At 35.6% G+C, this 20,391-nt stretch overlaps 1 protein-coding gene across 3 annotated transcripts in view; it reads left to right on the top strand.

Annotated features, from left to right (window-relative positions):
- The first annotated feature begins 400 nt into the window (after positions 1-400).
- LOC131055025 (phosphoenolpyruvate carboxylase 4) overlaps positions 401-20,391 on the top strand; it is a 48,512-nt gene continuing 28,521 nt past the window's right edge. Inside the window, exons 1-9 of one of the 3 annotated variants that reach the window (XM_057989637.2) lie at positions 401-704; positions 1,843-2,006; positions 3,007-3,121; positions 3,219-3,296; positions 16,709-16,777; positions 16,857-16,935; positions 17,018-17,094; positions 17,221-17,316; positions 17,586-17,727. In XM_057989637.2, the coding sequence (XP_057845620.2) occupies positions 549-704; positions 1,843-2,006; positions 3,007-3,121; positions 3,219-3,296; positions 16,709-16,777; positions 16,857-16,935; positions 17,018-17,094; positions 17,221-17,316; positions 17,586-17,727 (976 nt within the window). In that variant the 5' untranslated portion in view covers positions 401-548. Of the gene's footprint in view, positions 705-728; positions 2,007-3,006; positions 3,122-3,218; positions 3,297-16,708; positions 16,778-16,856; positions 16,936-17,017; positions 17,095-17,220; positions 17,317-17,585; positions 17,728-20,391 lie in introns of those variants that run through there. The other 2 variants (XM_057989643.2, XM_059216802.1) reach the window with 2 other exon arrangements.

The raw sequence follows: 20,391 nt of genomic DNA, 5'->3' as shown, positions 1-20,391 counted from the left end.
CAAGTACAGATACGAACAGTACGGTGCTTAACCTCCACGAAATATTTAAATGGTAACATCAAATGGAGAATCATCATTAAATTTTTTTTGACGGAGATTCAACTTTCAAATTTAAACCCCTGGTTTTACCATTGAAAAAATATCTGTTCCGCAACATGGGTGGAAAATTTTGGGACCCTCGTACTCTTTTCACGACTCTTGTAAAATTTTAAAAGCTTTTGCTCTCCGAGAATTTTCTAACGGCAAAAATGGTGCCACGTTACTCTTGATTTACTCAGAGGAATCGATTCCGTGATTGAACTGTAATATACTCGAGATATACCGGGTTTGATGGTGAAAGAAAAAAGAACGTGATAGGCGGTGACACGCGGCCTCACATGGTTTGCTGAATCTGTAATGCTCCACATACAAGAGAACGCTAAGAGAATTCCCAGGCATGCCGAGTTTAGAAGAATTTGCAGCAGTGTAGCTTTCTGAGCAATTTGCAGCAGTGTAGTTTTCTGAGCAATTTGCCTTGCGATCAACCGTAGTTCGATTCACGACTCAAAATGACGGACACCATGGACGACATTGCAGAGGAGATATCGTTTCAGGCATTCGAGGATGACTGCCGTTTGCTCGGCAGTCTTCTCAATGAGATTCTCCAACGCGAAGTTGGCCAAACTTTTACTGAAAAGCTCGAACGAGAACGCATCCTTGCTCAGGTGTTTAACTTCAAATCTATAATTTAGGCTGTTTGATGCTCGTCACTTGTCTGATGATGATGCTTTGTCTTTATTTGTCTCAGATTTTTGCTAAAATTTTACTGAAAATTCGAGAAAAAGGGATCATAATGTTGTTTAACTTTGCTTCGGAATGTAAATGGCTTTGATGTTGGCATGTCAGGTGTCCGATGATCCTAGGTTGTGCTCTACTTTTTGAATGCGTGAGCTTTGTAAGATATATCAGAAAATTGAAAGCCCGTTTTAAAGATTTTTTAAAGGCATGAAACTTTTGGCTTGATATGCAGGAAAATACTAAATTGTCTGAAAGTCTCTAACGTGTATCGTACTTTGGCATATAGTGTAGGAAAACTGTTATTTACATTTGTGGTTTACTAGTCTGATGGAACTTTCCAGCCTGCGGAAATTAATTATGGTTCCACGGCATTCATTTTTCGGTAACCTCTGCTCAAAACTTTTCTTAAACGGGGAATCGAGTGGAAATTTGTACTCAAATTTAGTTTTGATTTAATTGCCCAAGGAAAACGTTCATGGAATTCAGTGTCGATATGTAGTACGAATCGGCCTTGAGATTATTTCATTTTCTTTCTGGATTTATCATATGGAATTGGTTTCTAACAAAACAAAATTCATAAGAATGTGCCTAAACATTCTTTGAAGACATTGAAAATTTGGCCTAATATGGAAGGAAAAGAATCTTTATATTTGTTTGTCTGGTTTTTCCTTTTGGAGTCTGTAGTAAGTATCAAAGCTTGCCTTAAGCGTAGGAAATATTCTAAACTTATAGTTAATTAGTCTTCTGGAAACCTTTTGGAAATCTGACTGTGATAGATTGGCCCGTGGAAAATATTTCTGTTTGCATGCCATTCGTTGGGAACCTTCGCTTGAGTTTTTCGGCAATTTTCATTTAGGATGATGGTTGTGTGGAAGTTTATGGTGAAATTTATTTAATTTCCGAATTGAAATTCAGCACATCTTGATTCTTAATTATAGTGGAGCTGTTTTTGAAATTTATTAGATCTTAGATGTGGTGGGAAATGGATAGGAAATTGAGGAGACTAGCTTTTTTTAACATCAGTGTTGTTAGTCATTTTTTCGCTTATTTTGGGGTTTGTGTAAGAGTGCATGCAATTTGAGGATGGCTGGGATCGAGGATGCTGCAGAAGTACTAGAAAAGAAGCTTGCATTGGAAATCTCTAGCATGAAACTCGAAGAGGCCGTGGCTTTAGCCAGGGCTTTCAGTCATTATCTCAATCTAATGGGCATAGCAGAAACCCATCATCGGTAAACTTCCTTTTCCTTGGCTATATATATTTGTACATGGAAATTTTATTTTTCAATAGGTGAAGCATGGGTTTTGCTATATCACAAATAAATAATATGATAGTTGTGTTGTATCATTGACATCTTTTGGTGGGAACATTCTAGTTTTTCCTGGAGTTGTATCAATATGGCTACATTATTCTTCGATCTTTGCGATCAACTAGGTTTCTCGTGTAAACCATATGGTGGAAAACTATCTTGTAGTTCCATTTATATTTTGTCAATACCATATAATAAGTCTATTCTTCCCTACTTAAGCTCAGTTGCACAAAAGAGGTCAATAAAGTCCATTGAGTCACTTTCTCCAATATGGAACTTGTGAACTTTTAGCGTTTTCAACCAAGACAGTTTTTGTGCGTGTTGTTTTGTAATCGTGGAAGTCAGATTCGTTCAATCAAACAAGGTATTTCTTTCAGCAATTTGATTTCTAGCGTCTAGGATTCATGTTGTAGATTATTATAGTGTGACCCTCTGTCATTTTGGATGTTTGTTGATCTTCAGAACTAGGGCTGCAATCACCTTGATTGTTTATCAGGAATGAAAATTGGCTTATTTGAGTGCTATTTGAAGATCATCATAGTTGGCAAGAAACGCTTCTTATATTTTGGTCCTCTGTTAGTTGGACTGAATTTATTTATGTCAGAAGAAGGTATGAATTTTGAAAATGTCTGTAAGTTTATGGCACACAGTAAACTGTATTGAAGGAAGGTCATGTCCGTCCAATTTGATTCCTGTGTAGGAGTCACTCCCATCTCCTTATTTGGGAGTATCATGTAATTGGTTCTACTGTTTCTTGTTTCTCTGTTAATTCATAGTCACTGGTTCGGTGTCTATGTAGTTATATCATCACTATGTAATTTTAGATTCAATATTCAGATATGTCCTGATTGGGAGCTGGGGTTCAAATGAACCGGATTACTAGAGTGTTACTGATCATAAATACTTTTACTGCATTCTATAGGGTACGCCGGACCAGAAATACCGTTCATCTGTCAAAATCATGTGATGATGTTTTTGGCAAGATGATTCAGAATGGAACGTCTCCAGATGAACTGTATGATGCTGTTTGTAAACAGGTTTCACTCTAACTTAATCTTTTCCCAAATTGAATCTGTTTATGCCTTTATGGCCTTGTATTGAAGGTCACTAACAGTTGTCGCACATATACAACAGGAGGTTGAAATTGTTTTAACTGCACATCCAACACAAATAAACAGACGGACATTGCAATACAAGCATGTGCGAATTGCAGTAAGTTTTTTGTTTTCTGCTTTCACTCATGTTGTCAGAATTTTTTGATAGTGATCAATTTTTCTTAGGTTCTCACAATACAATTTGGGACCAAACCTCACAACATGTTTTCTTGCGTTATGCTGTCTCTGGCTTTGAATTTTGATATTTTGGTTAAACATCCACATGCCATTACAGGCTGCTGAAAATTTGTTCTTGAAGATTGAATTTCACTGTTATTTTTAGTTGCAAACATATATCTCATTATATCGGAGAATAAACTATATTGTGAACTTCTAAATGGCATTATCTCAAGTAAAAAATGTCATCAAAGCTCATTTGCGTAAAACAATAACCAAACAAGCCACGTCTGATCACATAAAATAGAATATGTCACCATTATTGGCTGCACTATTCAAATAACCAACCAAAGGCAAAGTGACACCAAGCAGAGGCTCTTGAACCATCTAGAGAAGGATAACTTTATTGGTATTTGCCCACCCAAACTTTGGATCATCAACCTATAGGGAAGATTTTTATTTTCATTTTTATATTTTATAACAGTCAACAAAGAAATCAAGTTACACAATATAAGCTTCAGAGGCCAAAAGATCTCTCTGTTGGATACAGAAAATAAACAACTAAGACCAAGTTTTAGCCATTGAGGGCTTAGACAAGAAGCAGCACCGGGAACATTAACACAACCACCTAATGGACAATAGCAGATGTCAGACAGCAGTTAACAAAATATAGATGTTACACCAGTTTCATGCCAAAAAACAGCATACACAGTTCATCAAAGTACTCATTATAAGTTCACCTACAAAATAGGACTCATGAAAACTTCTCAACTTTACTATCACCATCAAGAATATGAACATTAGAGGCTTGAACACTAGCATCAATAGGAATAATTGTACTAATCAGATGGGGGAGCTTGAGATCTGATATATATGTTTCTAGTTATGTTTGCTGTAAGCACTATATTGTCAAAGTCAACAACTGGCTGACACTCCATGGGATCATCCTCTTTGTCACTTTCCTCCAGGCTTCCACCATTTCTATCAATGTTCAGCCACCACTCTACCTATATAGTATCAGTCTTATGTAATATTACCTTATCATGATCCAAACAGCTTAAAAAGATTGCTGTTATAACAAAGTCGTGGTCACCTGTAAAATAGCTGAAGAGAAGATAAATTCATAGCTAGAGTCTATGCCCCTTCCAATTTATCCCCCAAAATCAAAGACAAATAATTCATGGTAAATTTACAAACAAGAAACATGTGTTCGACAGTTTCAACAACACTACAAGCAGGGCGAACATAAGGACTGACTTGACATCATTAAGATAGTACCAACAACAATATTTTTTAGGAACCAGAAGCCACCTAAAAGAAGATTTCTTTTGTTTGAGCCACCTAGACTAGATGCATCTTCGAATAGATTGTTAATCTTTGACAAAAAGGGAGAGATTCCACAAATATCAAATATCTCATGGGTATTGTTCAGCATATTATAAATATCTCTAGTCAGCCAACATGAAGGGTGCCATTCACCCATTTTATATTGCTTAAGATTTCTGTATTGAATTTCAATTAAATAGGAAGCTTAATATCATGCAGAAATTTTAAAGTCTTTTTTTTCGAGTTGTAGGGATTTGCAACTAGTTTTGAAGGTCATTCCATGTGAGCAAATTACCACTTCTAAAAATATCTCCAAAACCTTGCAACCTTTAGCATCTCATCCTTCAGCAGAGAAACTCTTACTAAGGACTAGAGGATTATTGTTATATGTAAGGCACTGCCAAATGGCCTGTAATTGACAAAGGTTCACCTCAGCTCTAGAGAGTGCAAAAGATAGAAGAGTTACCAAGTTCAACTGAAATAAGGCTTAGGATCCTCTAGAGCTTATTAAATCCATTTAACAGCAAGAGCAATACTTTGTATTTTGAGATTTACAACCCCATGCCTCCGAACTTTTTAAATAGACAATACGAATGTCAATTGACAACATGTCTTATTTATTACCATTCCATCAGACCACGAAAAGCATTTGACCATCTTTTGAAGTTTCTCAACTCAGGAACTACCTAGAAGCCAAGCTGAAGCATAGTAAATATTGAAGGACGATAGTGCCTTTTGACGATCTTGAGCTCTACCTACAAGAAAAAGAAAATGACTATGCCACTTCTTGTTCTTTTTCTCTCAATTTTATGATACACCCAATCCCAAATGTCATTGAGGGAGGGCTCAACAGAAATGGGGATGCACTTAATTGTTCTCTTAGGCCCCCCCCCACCCAAATCCCATCCAATATTTTTGAACCATTAAGGCAGGTGTGACTTTCAACTACGGGCAATAGTTTTGATGTAAGAAAACTTGGAACCCAAAGCCAAACAAAAAATACTAGGCCTTTCCATTGGATTGTTAAAATTGTTCTCTTCAAATATAGCTAACAAAATAGTGTCATTAGGAAACTATATGTTCAACAACTCATTTTTATCAGGCAGGAGTAGATGCTTTATGGGAGGATCCACATCAATATCTTTAAGAATATAATGCAGGGCCTCAAAAGCAATCACAAAGGGGGAGGGAGCAAGAGGACATCCTTGTCTTATGGACCTTTTATGAAAAATTGACTCACCATCAATTTCCATTTAAGCCAAGGAATCATTAAAGAGGACTTCCCCCATTCTACATAATTTATTAGGCAAACCAATTGCTTTGAGCATCATCAAAACAAATGGCCACCCAGCCCTGTTATGAGATTTTTCAAAACTACATTTCTTGGCCCACTCAAGCCATTCTTATCTAGAATTCAAGTTCTTAAGTATATATTTCCCTTTGATAAAACCTATTTGTGTGGGGAAAATTGTCTTAGGAAAAATATTTCTCAATCTACTGGCCAGAGCTTTAGCTATAGTCTTGTATGACACATAAAGAAGGCTAATCATCTTCCAATCTTTTATTAGTGTTATAGTCCCTTCTTAGGCAAAAGTTTAATCAGCACTCTATTAATTTCACTCCCAAGAGTTCCCCATTAATAGCTTCCTTGTAGATTTCCAATAGACTAAGTACAATTCACTCAATATTCTGTCTATAAAATTCAATCCCAACCTAGTGATTTACCATTCTTGAAAGATTTTATAGCTATACATATTTTTTCTATAGAGAAGTCTTTGTTAATCTCAAGGGACACAGGGCATTGTCCCTGTTAACTTTGTTGGGATAACTCTATTGCATACTCGTCTAGCCTTCATGTTTGTATTGTTACAATAAGAGGAGAAAAGGTCCATAGAGAAATTTTTGAAGCAACTTTCAAATCATCTTGGTTATCCTTGATATTCCCATTTATCTCAATAAGGCACATCTTTCTTCAATAAACTTGGCCTTAGCATAGTGACGAAGCATTTAGAGCCTTTGTGGCCTTCCTTCATCCAATCGATCTTTGTCTTCAACTTGGAGCCTTGGGCAATATAACTTTGATTACATCTCCATCTTTGCTTTACCTAAACCATTTTGTTTTGAAGTTCAATATTACAAGGTTTTTTCTTGAAGAGCCTCTTCACATTCAACCATCTTTTCTTCAAATTCAAGACCAACTTTCCTCCTATCCAATGCTTTCCTTTTACCAATGGCACTAAGAAATATCTTCCAACTATTTATAAGATTATCCTAGAATGAAATAGGAGAGTTAGAAGGGAAACTATTTTTATTTATATTTCTTATTGTTTGGAGTCTGGACACCATTAGAATTTAGAACAATCATTATCAGCTAGCAAACTATCATTTAGCATCATATGTCACTCTTGAACTTTCTGATATCATTGGTAGATCCATTAAAATTTAAAAATGACTGATATCTCAATAAGATGATGATCAAAGATGGTTAATGAGATGACCTTCACACAGTTTCTATCCTCCTCAATACATGTTTGAAATGCACGCTCATACAAATAATATCTATCAAGCCTAGTGTAGACTCTTTTCTACCCTTTTTGGTTATTGCACCAAGTAAACCATATGCTATTGCTCTATTTTTTACTTTTCCCAAGGGGATCAATTAGATTGAGAGGCCTTTTATACTTCGACTAAAAAAACAATTCATTACCTTTACATGAAAAACCATTTCCTCTAACTTTGTCCTCTTTATGCTCTATTATGTTATAGTACCTCCAGTAACCCATGAAATTTTAGGTAAGTTAGAGGCAATCCATCTCTAAAGTTAACATCTTTATTTATAGTAACTTTAATAACCCAATAACCCATGGAGTTCTAGTTAAGTTAGAGGCAATCCATCTCCAAATTTAACATCTTTCTTTATAGCTATTTGAAGCATACAGGAATGCAATGGCAAGTTTCATATCATTACTTTCCACAACTACCCAAACAAGTCTATTGCATGGAGAGTAGCCCATATCAACAACCCTATCCTTCCATTTTTCGAGATTAGAATAGAATAATTTGACATCAATCCATGCAAATCTTAGGTAACATTCCAGATTAATTAAATGAAATATCTAATTGACTATGTTTTTGCTCTAGATGCAAGCACTACTGTAATATCCTAGTAATTTTTTTTTTGTTTTTTAACAGTAAGAGTTACAAGCAAACACAACAACCCGTTAAGGTTAGAGAAATAATCCAAACTGCTGAAGGGGAACCCTTCCACCTTTTGTTCACTGAGAGCCCAATCTGGGAGGGTGAGAGCATACGGTGTTCCGGGGATCGTTAGCACCATAAAACAAACTGAAAATTACAATGCCTGGGCGGCAAGCCAGCCCCTTCTGCTTATCCAGCAGGATAGAAACCAAACTCTTGGTGGTAAACCAGCCAGGGAAAATAACAAGAAACTGAAACTCAATCACTCTACTGCATATTTCAGCGGGAGGACATTACATTAAGCTATCACTCCACCGCATATTTCAGCGGGAGGACCATTGTATTAAACTTATCACTCGACCACTTATTTAGTGGGAGGACTGGGTACATAAACTGAATTACAAAGCAAGAAGGCGGCAAGCCAGCCTCTTCCACTTATGCAGTGGGGATTACAAATAAGAACAGCAAGAATGGTTGATCAGTACTACTGAAACAACCTTACAAAATAGAGATAAGATGAGAAGAGTAATGCAGATTTCTATAGCAAGAATATAAATTTCTATTACAACCAATCTGCAGGCTGAAAGTACAAATCAACAGCCTATGGAAACACTAAAATGCTCATAACTCCCTCATTTTTCACCCGAATCAACTCAAATCAGTCCCAAACCCACAATATATCACTCACAACAGCGACCAATCCAAACTACAACCCAAACAATCCAATATTTATTTGGCACACATCCCAATGCAAGTACAAAAACCCACACTATGCCTAGGAAGTTCGATTTTGTCTAGGAAATTCATTGCTTAATTAAAATTGCTAAAAAATCACACAATGTATCACCATGGCTAGGAAGGAGGATAGAGTTGACACCCATAACCGTCGTTCGCTCCAGCAGAAAGGTGTGATCGAAAATGTGCTTCAACCACAGGCAAAACCAGCAAGTCTCTAGAATCACTTCCACCAAAAATGTCTATAGCAAACTCTGAGAATGTAGGAGAACACGATGCACAGCTAGGTACTGTATTTCAAGTATGAAACCGAGTAGCACTAGGGAGACACACTCCGAAGCCTCAAGTTCTATTGCCAAACCGGCAGCATAACATTTCAATTTTTCAAGATACCCCAAATGAGAGCCCAAGGCTCTTATTTATAACTTCTCATCAACCAAATTCAAATGCAAATTTCCCCCAAACTCCCCTTCCTTCATTAGCATTTCATTTCACCTCACATGGACCCATGTGTAGTGCCATTCGCCTAAGTCAAACCTCACGCCAAGAAGGCATGGACCCACGTTAATTACTTGGCAAATAATAGAGATGTAATATAAAATAATATCCCTCCAAATAAATTCGACATCCCTTATTACACATGGATTTCGCCAAATACTTAGGATAAAAATAAGCATTAATCCCAAATTCAATAAATCAGTAGCAATTAATCAGATTAATTAAATATTAAACCTTATGATAAGGAAATAATATTTAATTTGTCACATGACTCCCGTACTGTTAACTGTCAAAACTAGGATGAAACTGAGCTAGGATTACCATTGAACTGCTGCAGAATCAGGACCCTATCCACTGCCAAAAATAGGATTATGCCATACTGCCACTTACTAAAATTAGTAAGTCAAGAACTAATGCTCCGAAAAGCATGATCTTCGCGCCCAGAGATAGAGCATGGAGAGCTCAGTAGGATAGTGTCACCAAAATAGCCATCCCCCGACTTACTAAAAATAGTAAGTTCTCGTTTCATCAATGCTGGACCCTTCATTCTTCATTCCACCTAGCCTACGGGTCTCAGGGATAGGCTAATGGACCATTGGAAGGTCATCAATGAGAAGGGGACATTACAACTACATTGTCAATAGTCAAGCTTTGTAGCAAGATTTTTGGATAACAAGAGAGTCAAATATCAAGCACAAATGAAATACTCAAATTCCTATTGACTAAAGTAGAGACTAGTATTTAAGTGCAACACAATTTTGAACAAAAAATACAAATGAAATGAATGCCAACTATTGGCTAAACATACACCAATAAATCTACACAACAAGAAAGAATTGAACAAGTGAACACCACATGCTTTCATCCAAGAAATAGTTAAATTGATTGAAAGGCATAATTTAAATAGACAGATTTTGCCAATACAAAGTGTGAATCAAAACAATCCATTTTTGATTTTCTATTACAAACATATCATAGTTGCACAATCATTTTTGCTTAACAATGGTTTCTGCAGCATAAGCATGACTTCCATCAACATTCATAAAATTTGATGAAAATAAATTAGCTTGATTGACAATTTCTGCAGTATAAATCTGTCATCAATTCTCATTACAAATTATGTGCTTAAGGCAACTATTTATAAGCTCTCAAGAGTGACTGTTCAAAGGAAAAAAAAATTGATAAAATATTCCCAATAAAGCTCTGCTTTTAAAACAATCTACTCCCTATTCATAGAGAAGAGGAAATATAACATCCTTTAAAGAAACATATGATATTAAATGTTAAATGCAATACAGACCAAAATAGAATATCCAGCAAGATTACAAGAATAGAACTACCGATAAGAGAACATGTAAATTCATCATCTCATCAGCTGAGTATTGGGACCTCCAAGATGCAAGATTGAATCTTTAGTTACCAAGAATGAGAGGGTGCAAAGGAATTGCACAAGAGTTGCAGGTCAAAACATGAGTACTGCCATTTCTTTCTAGAGCGTAGCCCTATTGTTACTAATTTTGATCAGAATTCCCTTCCTTTTGCCAAATCTGCCACTAAAAAGAAGGCATGCCACCACTTATCAATCAAGATGTTGGTGTAAACTAGATTAGATGTTGCTATAGGCTATGCACTTCTTGATGTAATTTCATTCTCTTCATCTCGAGGTACTAAAAACCACATTCTCTCCTCCCACACTTCCTCAGGCATTACCCGTCTGCTAGTATTGCATTTGAACTGCTGTGAATTAGTCCTCAACTGTGCTAAAAGCATGTTCACATTCCATATGATCTTTGCCCCTAGGTAAACTTTATGGTTATGCTCATATGTGGGATTGAATTCTATTAGGAAGTATCCTCTTTTTTTGTTGACCACCTTTGTCCACATGGGTGACCTTCGTTTTCTCTTTACATTGTTTTTTATTTCCTGATTTATGTTTTTCCTTTCACATAAGCATATGATCTACATTCTCATTCACTTATTTTGTTTCACGAGTGCCCTTTTTCGTGCTTACTTGTTCTTTGAACAACACTTTAGTTTACTGTTTATACTTTCATTGCTTCAACTTTCTTCAGTTAGGCTAGAAGACAAATAATCCTGCTGCCTCCAATGGAAGCGTACTTGTTTTTGCTAATAGAATTTCATGGGAGACTAAGGCTTTGATTCTGACATTACTTGTGATTAGACATTTTTTATTCTCTCTATCTTTCTTCATTTAACTAGATGTAAAGGTATCCCAAATCTCACATAGGTAGGGCATTATAGAGGTGGTAACCCAAACAAGACTGCAGTTATCTTCTAATCCCACAATTATATATTCTTTCATTTTTTCTATATTTGAGTACAACAAATTCCAGCCTCCCTGTATTCTCTTTGTTTTGCATGAAGAATTTCCAAAATACTTTCAAAATACCTGGTGATTATGTCCTAAATTCTAATGCTAAATAACATTGCATAAATCAAACCATAATAAAAAATTCAAAATGCAGAAACATACACAGATTATTACACCTTTAAGTGAGTCTTTCATTCCTTCAAATAATTACGAGGCAACCTCCACAATTGATACTACTCACAGCAGCATGAAAATCAACAACACGAACTCTGTTGTTCTGGTATGTTAAAGTTTTTCATTCCTTCCTAAAACTTAGTATTTCATTCCTTTGAAAGACAATATGTACATCAAACTTCTACCTTGTTTTTATCTTTATACTAATTCAGTTAAAAATCTAATCTTCCAAAAATCACTGTTACTTACAAAAAACATCCTTATAACTTATAAGGACAAGATCAAAGATAAGTCTAAATCAGTAACGTTATCTACACTTTATTTAGACTTGTTTAGCTAAATAAAAGACTTTCACTTTACTCCTTAAAAGTGAAATGCAAAATAGATTAACTCAAACCACTTGAACTTTTTCTTGCACGTTCACACTTAACCTATGAGGAAATTCGTATTTGAGCTAAAAATTCAACACCCCCACTTAGCAAGGAAAGAATTCTACATCAATACAAGTTCGCCTCTAAAGGTTATAAACTTCCCTTTTACCAAGGGCGTGGTTAAATTTTGAGCTAACTATTGTTTGCTAGAGATGTATTGGAGCTTAATGTGATGCCCCCATTCTAGTTAGGGCTTTAGAGTTGATGAGTTAGCTTATTTTCTAGACCCTCCTAGGCTAACAGGGTATGGACGGAGGGTCATGGGGACAGTGGATGGAGGATGATGTTCTTTAGTTCAGGGTTGGGTTCAGTTCAAGCTTCGTTTGAGGAGTTTGACTCCATTTGAGGGATTTGCTATTTATAGCATTTGGGCTATTTATAGATGGGAAGTTGGTTATTTTTAGATAGGCCCCTGGTCACATGGGTTTTGGGAGCTTTATCTCTAGCTTCTGACGGTTCATCTTTTGGAGTCATATTGAGAGAGATATTAATTTTTCAGTGAATCACAGACAATATTTAATTAATGACATTTATTATAAAGTCACATTGACTTTTTAATAAAATATTTCACTTAAATAAATTTAAGTGACTCATTATTTTTTTCCATAGTTGGGCGCCCATATTAAAAGTGTTTTAACACTTAATGATATTTTTCAAACCCTAAAAGCAACCCTAATTAAAAATCGTGGGTTTTTGCATAAAGCCGCCCCCTTGAGAAGTCAAACTCATTAATTTGTTGATCATTTGATATCTCTTCCTCTCTGGGTTTTGGAGCTTGAGGGTTTCAGACTGGATTCTTCATTGGAGAACTTCTATTCTTCAGTGCATGGTAATGGCGAGACTGTGAAAGATCAGTTGAATTGTTGCAGATTTGGCTTCTTACATGGCAGATCTATTGTAGGTTTTCTTATTTACTGTTATTTCTGTGGTTTGGAGGCCTCCTTTCCCAAACACACAACTTGCTCATTACAATGGCGCCATCTTCTACTGTTTGGGCATCTTATTATTAAAATAAGAGCAGATCTGAATTGTTTTCCTGAATAAAAACGAGAACTTTGTAAGTTGCTGATTTAATCTTTTCATTTCAATAAATTGGCTAAGGACCTACGGGTATGCTTCTAAAATCTCCAATTTGTTGGTTCAGTTGATTATTTCATGTATTATTTTCAATATGTGTTGAAAATTAAGAAACCCCTTCTGCAACTTCTGTCTATTTCTGAAAGACCATCTTTAATAATAAAAAATACAAAAAGAATTAAAAAATTACAGCAGGTTGAAGAATTGAACCAGCATGGGTTCATCACACTTAACTACTGCCTTTTGAATCTTGTCTCGAATGAAGTGATGTCCGATCTCTATGTGCTTGGATTTGTCTTGAAAGACTAGATTCTTTGAGAGTTGGACACAACTTTGATTATCACAATAAATCACCATGGAGTCCAAATTTTGATCAAACAACCCTGCAAGTAACTTGTGAAGCCAGATGGCCTCATAACTGGTGGTAGTAGCGGCCATTCACTATGTCTCTATTGTGCTTAGTGCCACTAAAGTCTGCTTCTAGCTTGAGCTAGGATAACATTCTTGAACTCAAGCTAAAGCAACACCGTGAGGTACTCTTCCTATCTGCTGCACTACCTACCCAGTGAGAGTCTGTATACCCTACAAATTCATTATCTCCAAGATATCTCAAACAATACTCCACTGTGCCCTTCAAATATGAGTACATGTTTTGGTGCTACCCAATGCCCTTGCCTAGGATCTACCATAAGCCAACTCAAGGTGTTCACTGCAAACATATATTTGGTCTGGTATTGACCAAATACATCAAGGGACCTATTAGCTTCCTTGAGTCTGAAGATATTACACACTTTAAATTAGTGATTAAAGGTGTGGCCACAGGTTTACCATTGTCCATCTGAAATTGCTTCAAGAGCTCAATTGCATGCTTGCTCCAAGGAAATATCTCCTGGTGTCTGCCAAACCTTTAATCCCAAAAAGTAATGCATTTGGCCAATGCCCTTCATCTCAAACTCAGCAAATGAATCTGTCTTGCACGTTGCAATGAGCCACTCTACACCTGTAATAAACAAATCATTGACGTGTACTATCAAAATAAGTAGATTAGTCCCAACAACTATGTAATAAAGATCAAAATCTGCTTCGCTCTTGTTGAAGCCCATACTTAGCAAATATTCATCTATCTTGGAATTTTATGAAGATTAGAGACACCATATTTCCATAATCCATACTGATTGGTATGTTTTCATTTGCCTCCTACAACTCTCTACATCTTGATGTTGGATCATGAAGTGTGATCTGAAACGTTGATGCAAACAAATCTCACACAGCTAAGTCCAGAAACAAGATGTACCGAGACCATGAAGAATTTTCAACATAATTGGTGATCATCTCCAAGTGCTAAATATTAAATAACATTGTATGAGTAATACAATTATGAAAACTTAAATATGCAAAAACATACATAGATTATTACACCTTTAAATGAGTCTTTCATTGCTGCAAAAAACTTACAAGGCAACCTCCACAACTGGTGTTACTTACAGCTGCACGGAAATCAACAGCATGAACTATGTTATTCTGGTATGTTAGATAAGGTTTTTTGGTCCTTCCTAAAACTTAGTCTTTCTTTCCTTCGAAGGACAATCTATATATCAAACTTCTATCTTGCTCATATCTTTATACTAATTCAGCTAATAATCTAATCTTCTAAAATTAGGCTTTACTTACAAAAAGCATCCTTATCATGTATAAGGATGAGATGGAAGATAAGTCTATATCACTAATGTATCTACACTTTATTTAGATTTATTTAGCTAAATAAAAGATGAAAACTTGAGTCCTTCAAAGCGAAATGCAAAATAGACTAACTCGAACCACTTGAACTTTTCCCCACACATTCACATTGAACTTCTCCGTGCACTTTCACATTGGACTTGTGGGGAAGTTCCTATCTAAGCTAAAAACTCAGCACTGCATGACTCCCAACCTAAGTTACCGGTACGTCTAGGTTTTCCCCCAAATCCGGATACGATTCGTCTTGGATTCGGGTTCGGATACGATTCGTCTTGGATTCGTCTAGGTTGACTTTCACGGAAGGAAAATGGGTTATTTAAACCCTAAAACAAAAACAGAAGACGTGCACGAGCAGACAGAAAATGCATTTCGGATTTGTCTTCGGCAACGCTTGTCTTCGTTTGTCTTCGGCTCACGACAACGGCTCACAGCTCACGACAATGGCTCACCGCTCACCGCTCACGACAACGGCTCACTGCTCACGGCTCATGGCTCACGACAACGCTCAGGCAACAGCTCACGACAATGCTCAGGCGACGGCAGTAGTTTCTTCATTTGTCCGAGTTGAACAAAAATGTTTTAGACAATGTAGTTTGTGCGAATGAATAACCATGACGGAATCCATGGATGCTGTTGCAAACCTTCATCGTTAATAATGGAATATATAAAATAGATTTTTAAAAAGTATTATACATTATCTTAATATATTGTCCCGTAACGTATATATTACTAGTTATATAATTAGATTACAAATTTAAAATAATATAAATTTTATAAGATATATTTAATATTAATTTATAATTAATATGTTTAATTTTTAATAATGAAATATATAAAATAGTTTATTTTAAAATTATTATACATTATATTAGTATATTGTTCGTAAAACTATATCTTAATAGTTATATAATAAAATTATAAGTTAAAAATAATATTAAATTTATAAAGTATATATTTAATATTAATATATATTTAATATATGTAATTTTTAATATATATAAATATTTTTTTAATTTAGAATTAATATATTTAAATTTTAATATACATATTTATGATTTTTATATGTTTTTTATACTAACGTACCCAAAACGTACCCAGCTCCCTCAAAATTTTTTTGCCGTACCTGCGTACCGTACCCACGTACCCGATTCCGATTCTGATTCCGATTCGGTAACTTAGCTCCCAACTGAGGTTGGTGTAGAAATCTAGACCATTACATGGGCTATATAATTACTTTTGGAGACTGCCCTTTTAAGAGAAAGTCCATTTCTTTCGTTTCTCTTCTTAAGGAGCAGACAAAGATCTTTGCTTGCTGTACCTTGCATTCATGCTTTTTAAAAAAGTTCCAAGCCCTTTAAGTGTTCTCTCAACCTGTGGGTTGTTTTTGCAATCAGGATGAGGTCTTTTGTGTACAACGATATTTTTTTTCTTAACAAAACCATTATTTTAGGGCTTGGCATGTCTCTGTGTGAATCAACTGCATGAAGTAGTGGAATAGCTTATCTGATCCTCTTTTTAAGTATGTGCTTTTGGCCCATTACTGAAGTAGTGAGATTTTCTTACTTTTTTGATAGGTGCTTGAATTACTCTTACCAATCTAGCTGTTCTGTCCATCTCAGTTTAGTTGTGGCAGCTTCCCACTCGGTTGATTATTTCTTTGGTCAAGGAAATGCCCAAAAAAGGATTTAGTTAGATGAGGATGTGTATATCTCTACCATATGCATCTTTCTGTTGTACTTTTGGGAAATTGTTTCAAAAGTAGCGAGAACTTTACTTTTGGTATTTATGGACATTTCCCATACAGGAAGCTTAATTGGGATTTATGACCTCCTTAATGTTGTGCAGCATCTTTTGGAATATAATGACCGACCAGACCTGGGCCATGAAGACAAAGAAATGTTGATTGAAGATTTGGTAGTAATTTGAGTTTCTTGATCCATTTACTTATGTTGTCTTCTATTATCTTTATATGCTTAGTGAGATTACTGTGCAGATGAGGGAGATTACTTGCTTATGGCAGACTGATGAGTTGAGGCGTCGCAAGCCTACACCTGCAGATGAAGCACGAGGTGGTGAGTATCAGAACTAGAGTCTAAGAAAGACTCATTCATAGTTTATTCACTTGTGAATATTAATCATCTGACCTATTTGCAGGTTTGAATATTGTGGAGCAGTCCCTTTGGAAAGCTGTACCTCATTATCTGCGTCGAGTTAGTGCTGCCTTAAAAAAGGTTGGATTTCTCAATAAAGAAGCAGATTGTATCTTTAGCGGAAGTTTTCTATACATTTGGTTTTTTGGATATTACCTTGTAAAAATGATCTTTTGGAACTAATGCTATGTTAAATTCATTTTCCAGCACACTGGTAAGCCCCTTCCTTTAATTTGCACTCCTGTCAAATTTGGTTCTTGGATGGGGGGTGACAGAGACGGCAATCCAAATGTAACTGCTAAGGTACTTAGAGCATGAGCAGTCCTATTATCCAGAGAATTTAAAAGCTCAAAATATGTTGCCTCATAGCAATACTGTAAGATCTAATATAATTAAATATTACTTTTTAATGTAAAATTTTCTTATGGAAGGTATATGAGCTGTTTTATTTTAAGTACATAAATGATTTTTGGTTTCTTGCAAAATCGTATCTAGGAGAAGCACTCCAATGCATGCACATGGCAACTTTGAGGAAAGGCTACCCTAAAATCTTTGTATTGTATAACTTGCAGGTTACTAGAGATGTCTGTTTCTTAGCTCGTTGGATGGCAGCTGATTTGTACATTCGGGAAATTGAAAGTCTGCGTTTTGAACTTTCGATGAACAGATGCAATGACAAGTTGGCAAAAATGGCGTATGAAATCTTGGCAAAAGGTTCTTCAACTGACATATGCTTTAATTCTGTATGTATAATATTAAAAATGTGTTTGCAATGTTCCTAAATCCATTACCTTCTCTATCATGAAACTTTTATTCTACATGCTTAAAAAGTTATTTCAAAAATGTATTTGGTGATGTCACCTGAAACATATATCATCAAAATCTTTAAACTCAAATTTTCCTGAAAATTCCCTCAACGATTGTCGACTGTAGAAGTTTAATGTCTTTTATATATATTTAACACGTTGCTTTGTTTTATGCTGTAGATCTAATTATGGACTTTTTTTTACTGTACACTTTCAAATTTCTTTCGATGGTAACTCCTGTCCTATTTATTGTCACCATTGTTAACAGACAGTAACTTCACTAGTTTCCAAAAGATGATTATGGTTAGTCATTGAAGTTACAAACATGCCTATGTACACGTCCTTACAAATTTTGCCTATATGATATTGTTTTTTTTTTAAAATTACCTTAATTTGTATGCATAGAAGCCTAGATATTTTGTTTCTTATTTCAACTGCATTAATAATTTTTGCATTGTTGTATGCACTCCATGTAGAGATTTAGGCATTTAATATTTCTTCTCACTCTAGTTGCCAAGGAAAATGATTGACATATCCCATAAAATGAATTGGAGTTGAAATTCTGAGCTCATACTTGAAAGTTAGTCGAAACATTTAAAAAAATATTGTTATCAAAATAATTCAAGGGGTGATCCAGGGTGTATACAGGCCAAAGGCTTTTGATAGCCACACAAGCATTAGCATATATGTAATACAAGTCTTTGAAAATCTGGCTACATGTGGTATATTGTGGTGCATAGGTAGGAATTTGGGAGTGTCAACAGGATAAGGTGAAAGGTACAGTATTGCAATGATATGGAGGGGCTAAGAATGTCTAATTGCTTGACAACAAATACTATGGGCTCAGCACTGTGTTTTAATGTGAGTTAGTGACTCCAAACTTAAATTATGAATCCAACCTAGGTGTAACGTAAGAATGTTAGCTTCTCAGAAGTTCTGCAAATTGAAATGTTGCTGACAATTTCTTCCATCAAATAGTTTCGAGTACCTAGTGGGCTTCACTCATTTTTTTTACAAGCTCATGGAAAATTATTTCAGTGTAAAAAAAGAGAGCACTTAGTCTAGTCCTCATTAGTTAATTAATCTATTACTGGTTTGGTCTCCTGCAGCCTGGATTCAGGTATGATTTGTTTTAGATTTGAACTTGGGTTTGGTATGGTTTGGTCTCCTGCAGCCTGGATTCAGGTATGATTTGTTTTAGATTTGAAGTTGGGTTTGGTATGGTTTGGACAGGGTTCTGCATTTGCATGCCAGATTTGCCTGGGTGCATGGGTGTTGCCCAGGTGAATCCGGGCTGCAAATGCAGAACCCAGAATGTACCCATGGAGATCCATGGGTTTTTCCAAGCAATGTATCTGGGCGAATCTGGGCTGCAAATGCTGCACCCAGAACATACCACAGAGAGTCCATTCGTTTTTCGAGTAAAGATATTAACTGCATTTTCCATTTCTGGATATCTTTTTCCATTCATATATTCTAATTTCTAGATGATAAATATGTTAACTTTTGCAGCCCTAATGACCAACAAGGGTTATTTGGCATGATTTTTGGCATTTTGTGGATCCTGATAGAATTCTTCTTGGTCTGTATCTGAGCAAGCTGCCGCCTTGGTAACTATATCTAATTTTCTTTGGACTATAAATTACAGGGATAGGATGCACAAAAATACTTTTGGCAGAATCTGGTTTCAAACTTCATTTGTTGCTTTCTGTGAATTAGAATGGAGTCGATGGATCTTCAATCTTTCCAAATTCTGGAACTCATTGAAGTTAACTACAAGTCCTATACCTCATGGACTAGTTAATAATATTCATAACCTGCAGACCCTTTGTTACTTCCTAAGAGTTATTATTGCATTCTAATATTTCTCAGAACTGTAGTTCTGGGTCTTTTATGTCCAATGTATATGAACTTTTGCAATCTTAGATACTGAGGATTCTCTCTACCCCTTCTAATTGTTGAATACTTTGTATACTGCATAGGATATAATGCATGCTATGTGGTTATCTGAACTTAATTCTTGTTCTTAGGCTAAACTATGTATACGTGTGTGATTTTTATATATATTTTTGTATGGATATACCTAAAACATACCGAACTACCCAAAACAATTTTCCATACTGGTGTATCCAAATCCTTGTCCTTGAACCTGAACCCAAACCCCAACTGATAACTCAGGTTAATTATTTAACCAGGCTGTTAGTGCTAGGGTATCAATAATGAATCTTCACCAGTCTCTATTACAAAACTATAAAATAGCTGTAAATTAGCCATCTTTCTATTTTAAATTGAAGTCTAGAACTTGAGGACTACCATTAAAAATACACGTTTTTTAGAATTCAGTCTTGCAAAATGAGAGTGTGAATTTATTTTTGGTGACTATGCCTTTTGGCATTTCTCCTGTATTTTAGTCTTTGCACCTTTAACTGTTGCATGGATTCCTTGTGATTCCACAGTTTCATTGAATCCTGAAGATAAGTTAGGTGCTTTTCTTTCTGTACACATATAAGTTCCCTTAAATACAAATATTATAATTTTACAAGGTTATAAAAGATTTAATTTTGTTTATGTG

The sequence above is a fragment of the Cryptomeria japonica genome, chromosome 2 (assembly GCF_030272615.1).
Source record: "Cryptomeria japonica chromosome 2, Sugi_1.0, whole genome shotgun sequence".
Classification (NCBI taxonomy): Eukaryota; Viridiplantae; Streptophyta; class Pinopsida; order Cupressales; family Cupressaceae; genus Cryptomeria; species Cryptomeria japonica.
This window is presented reverse-complemented; position numbering and strand designations above follow the sequence as displayed.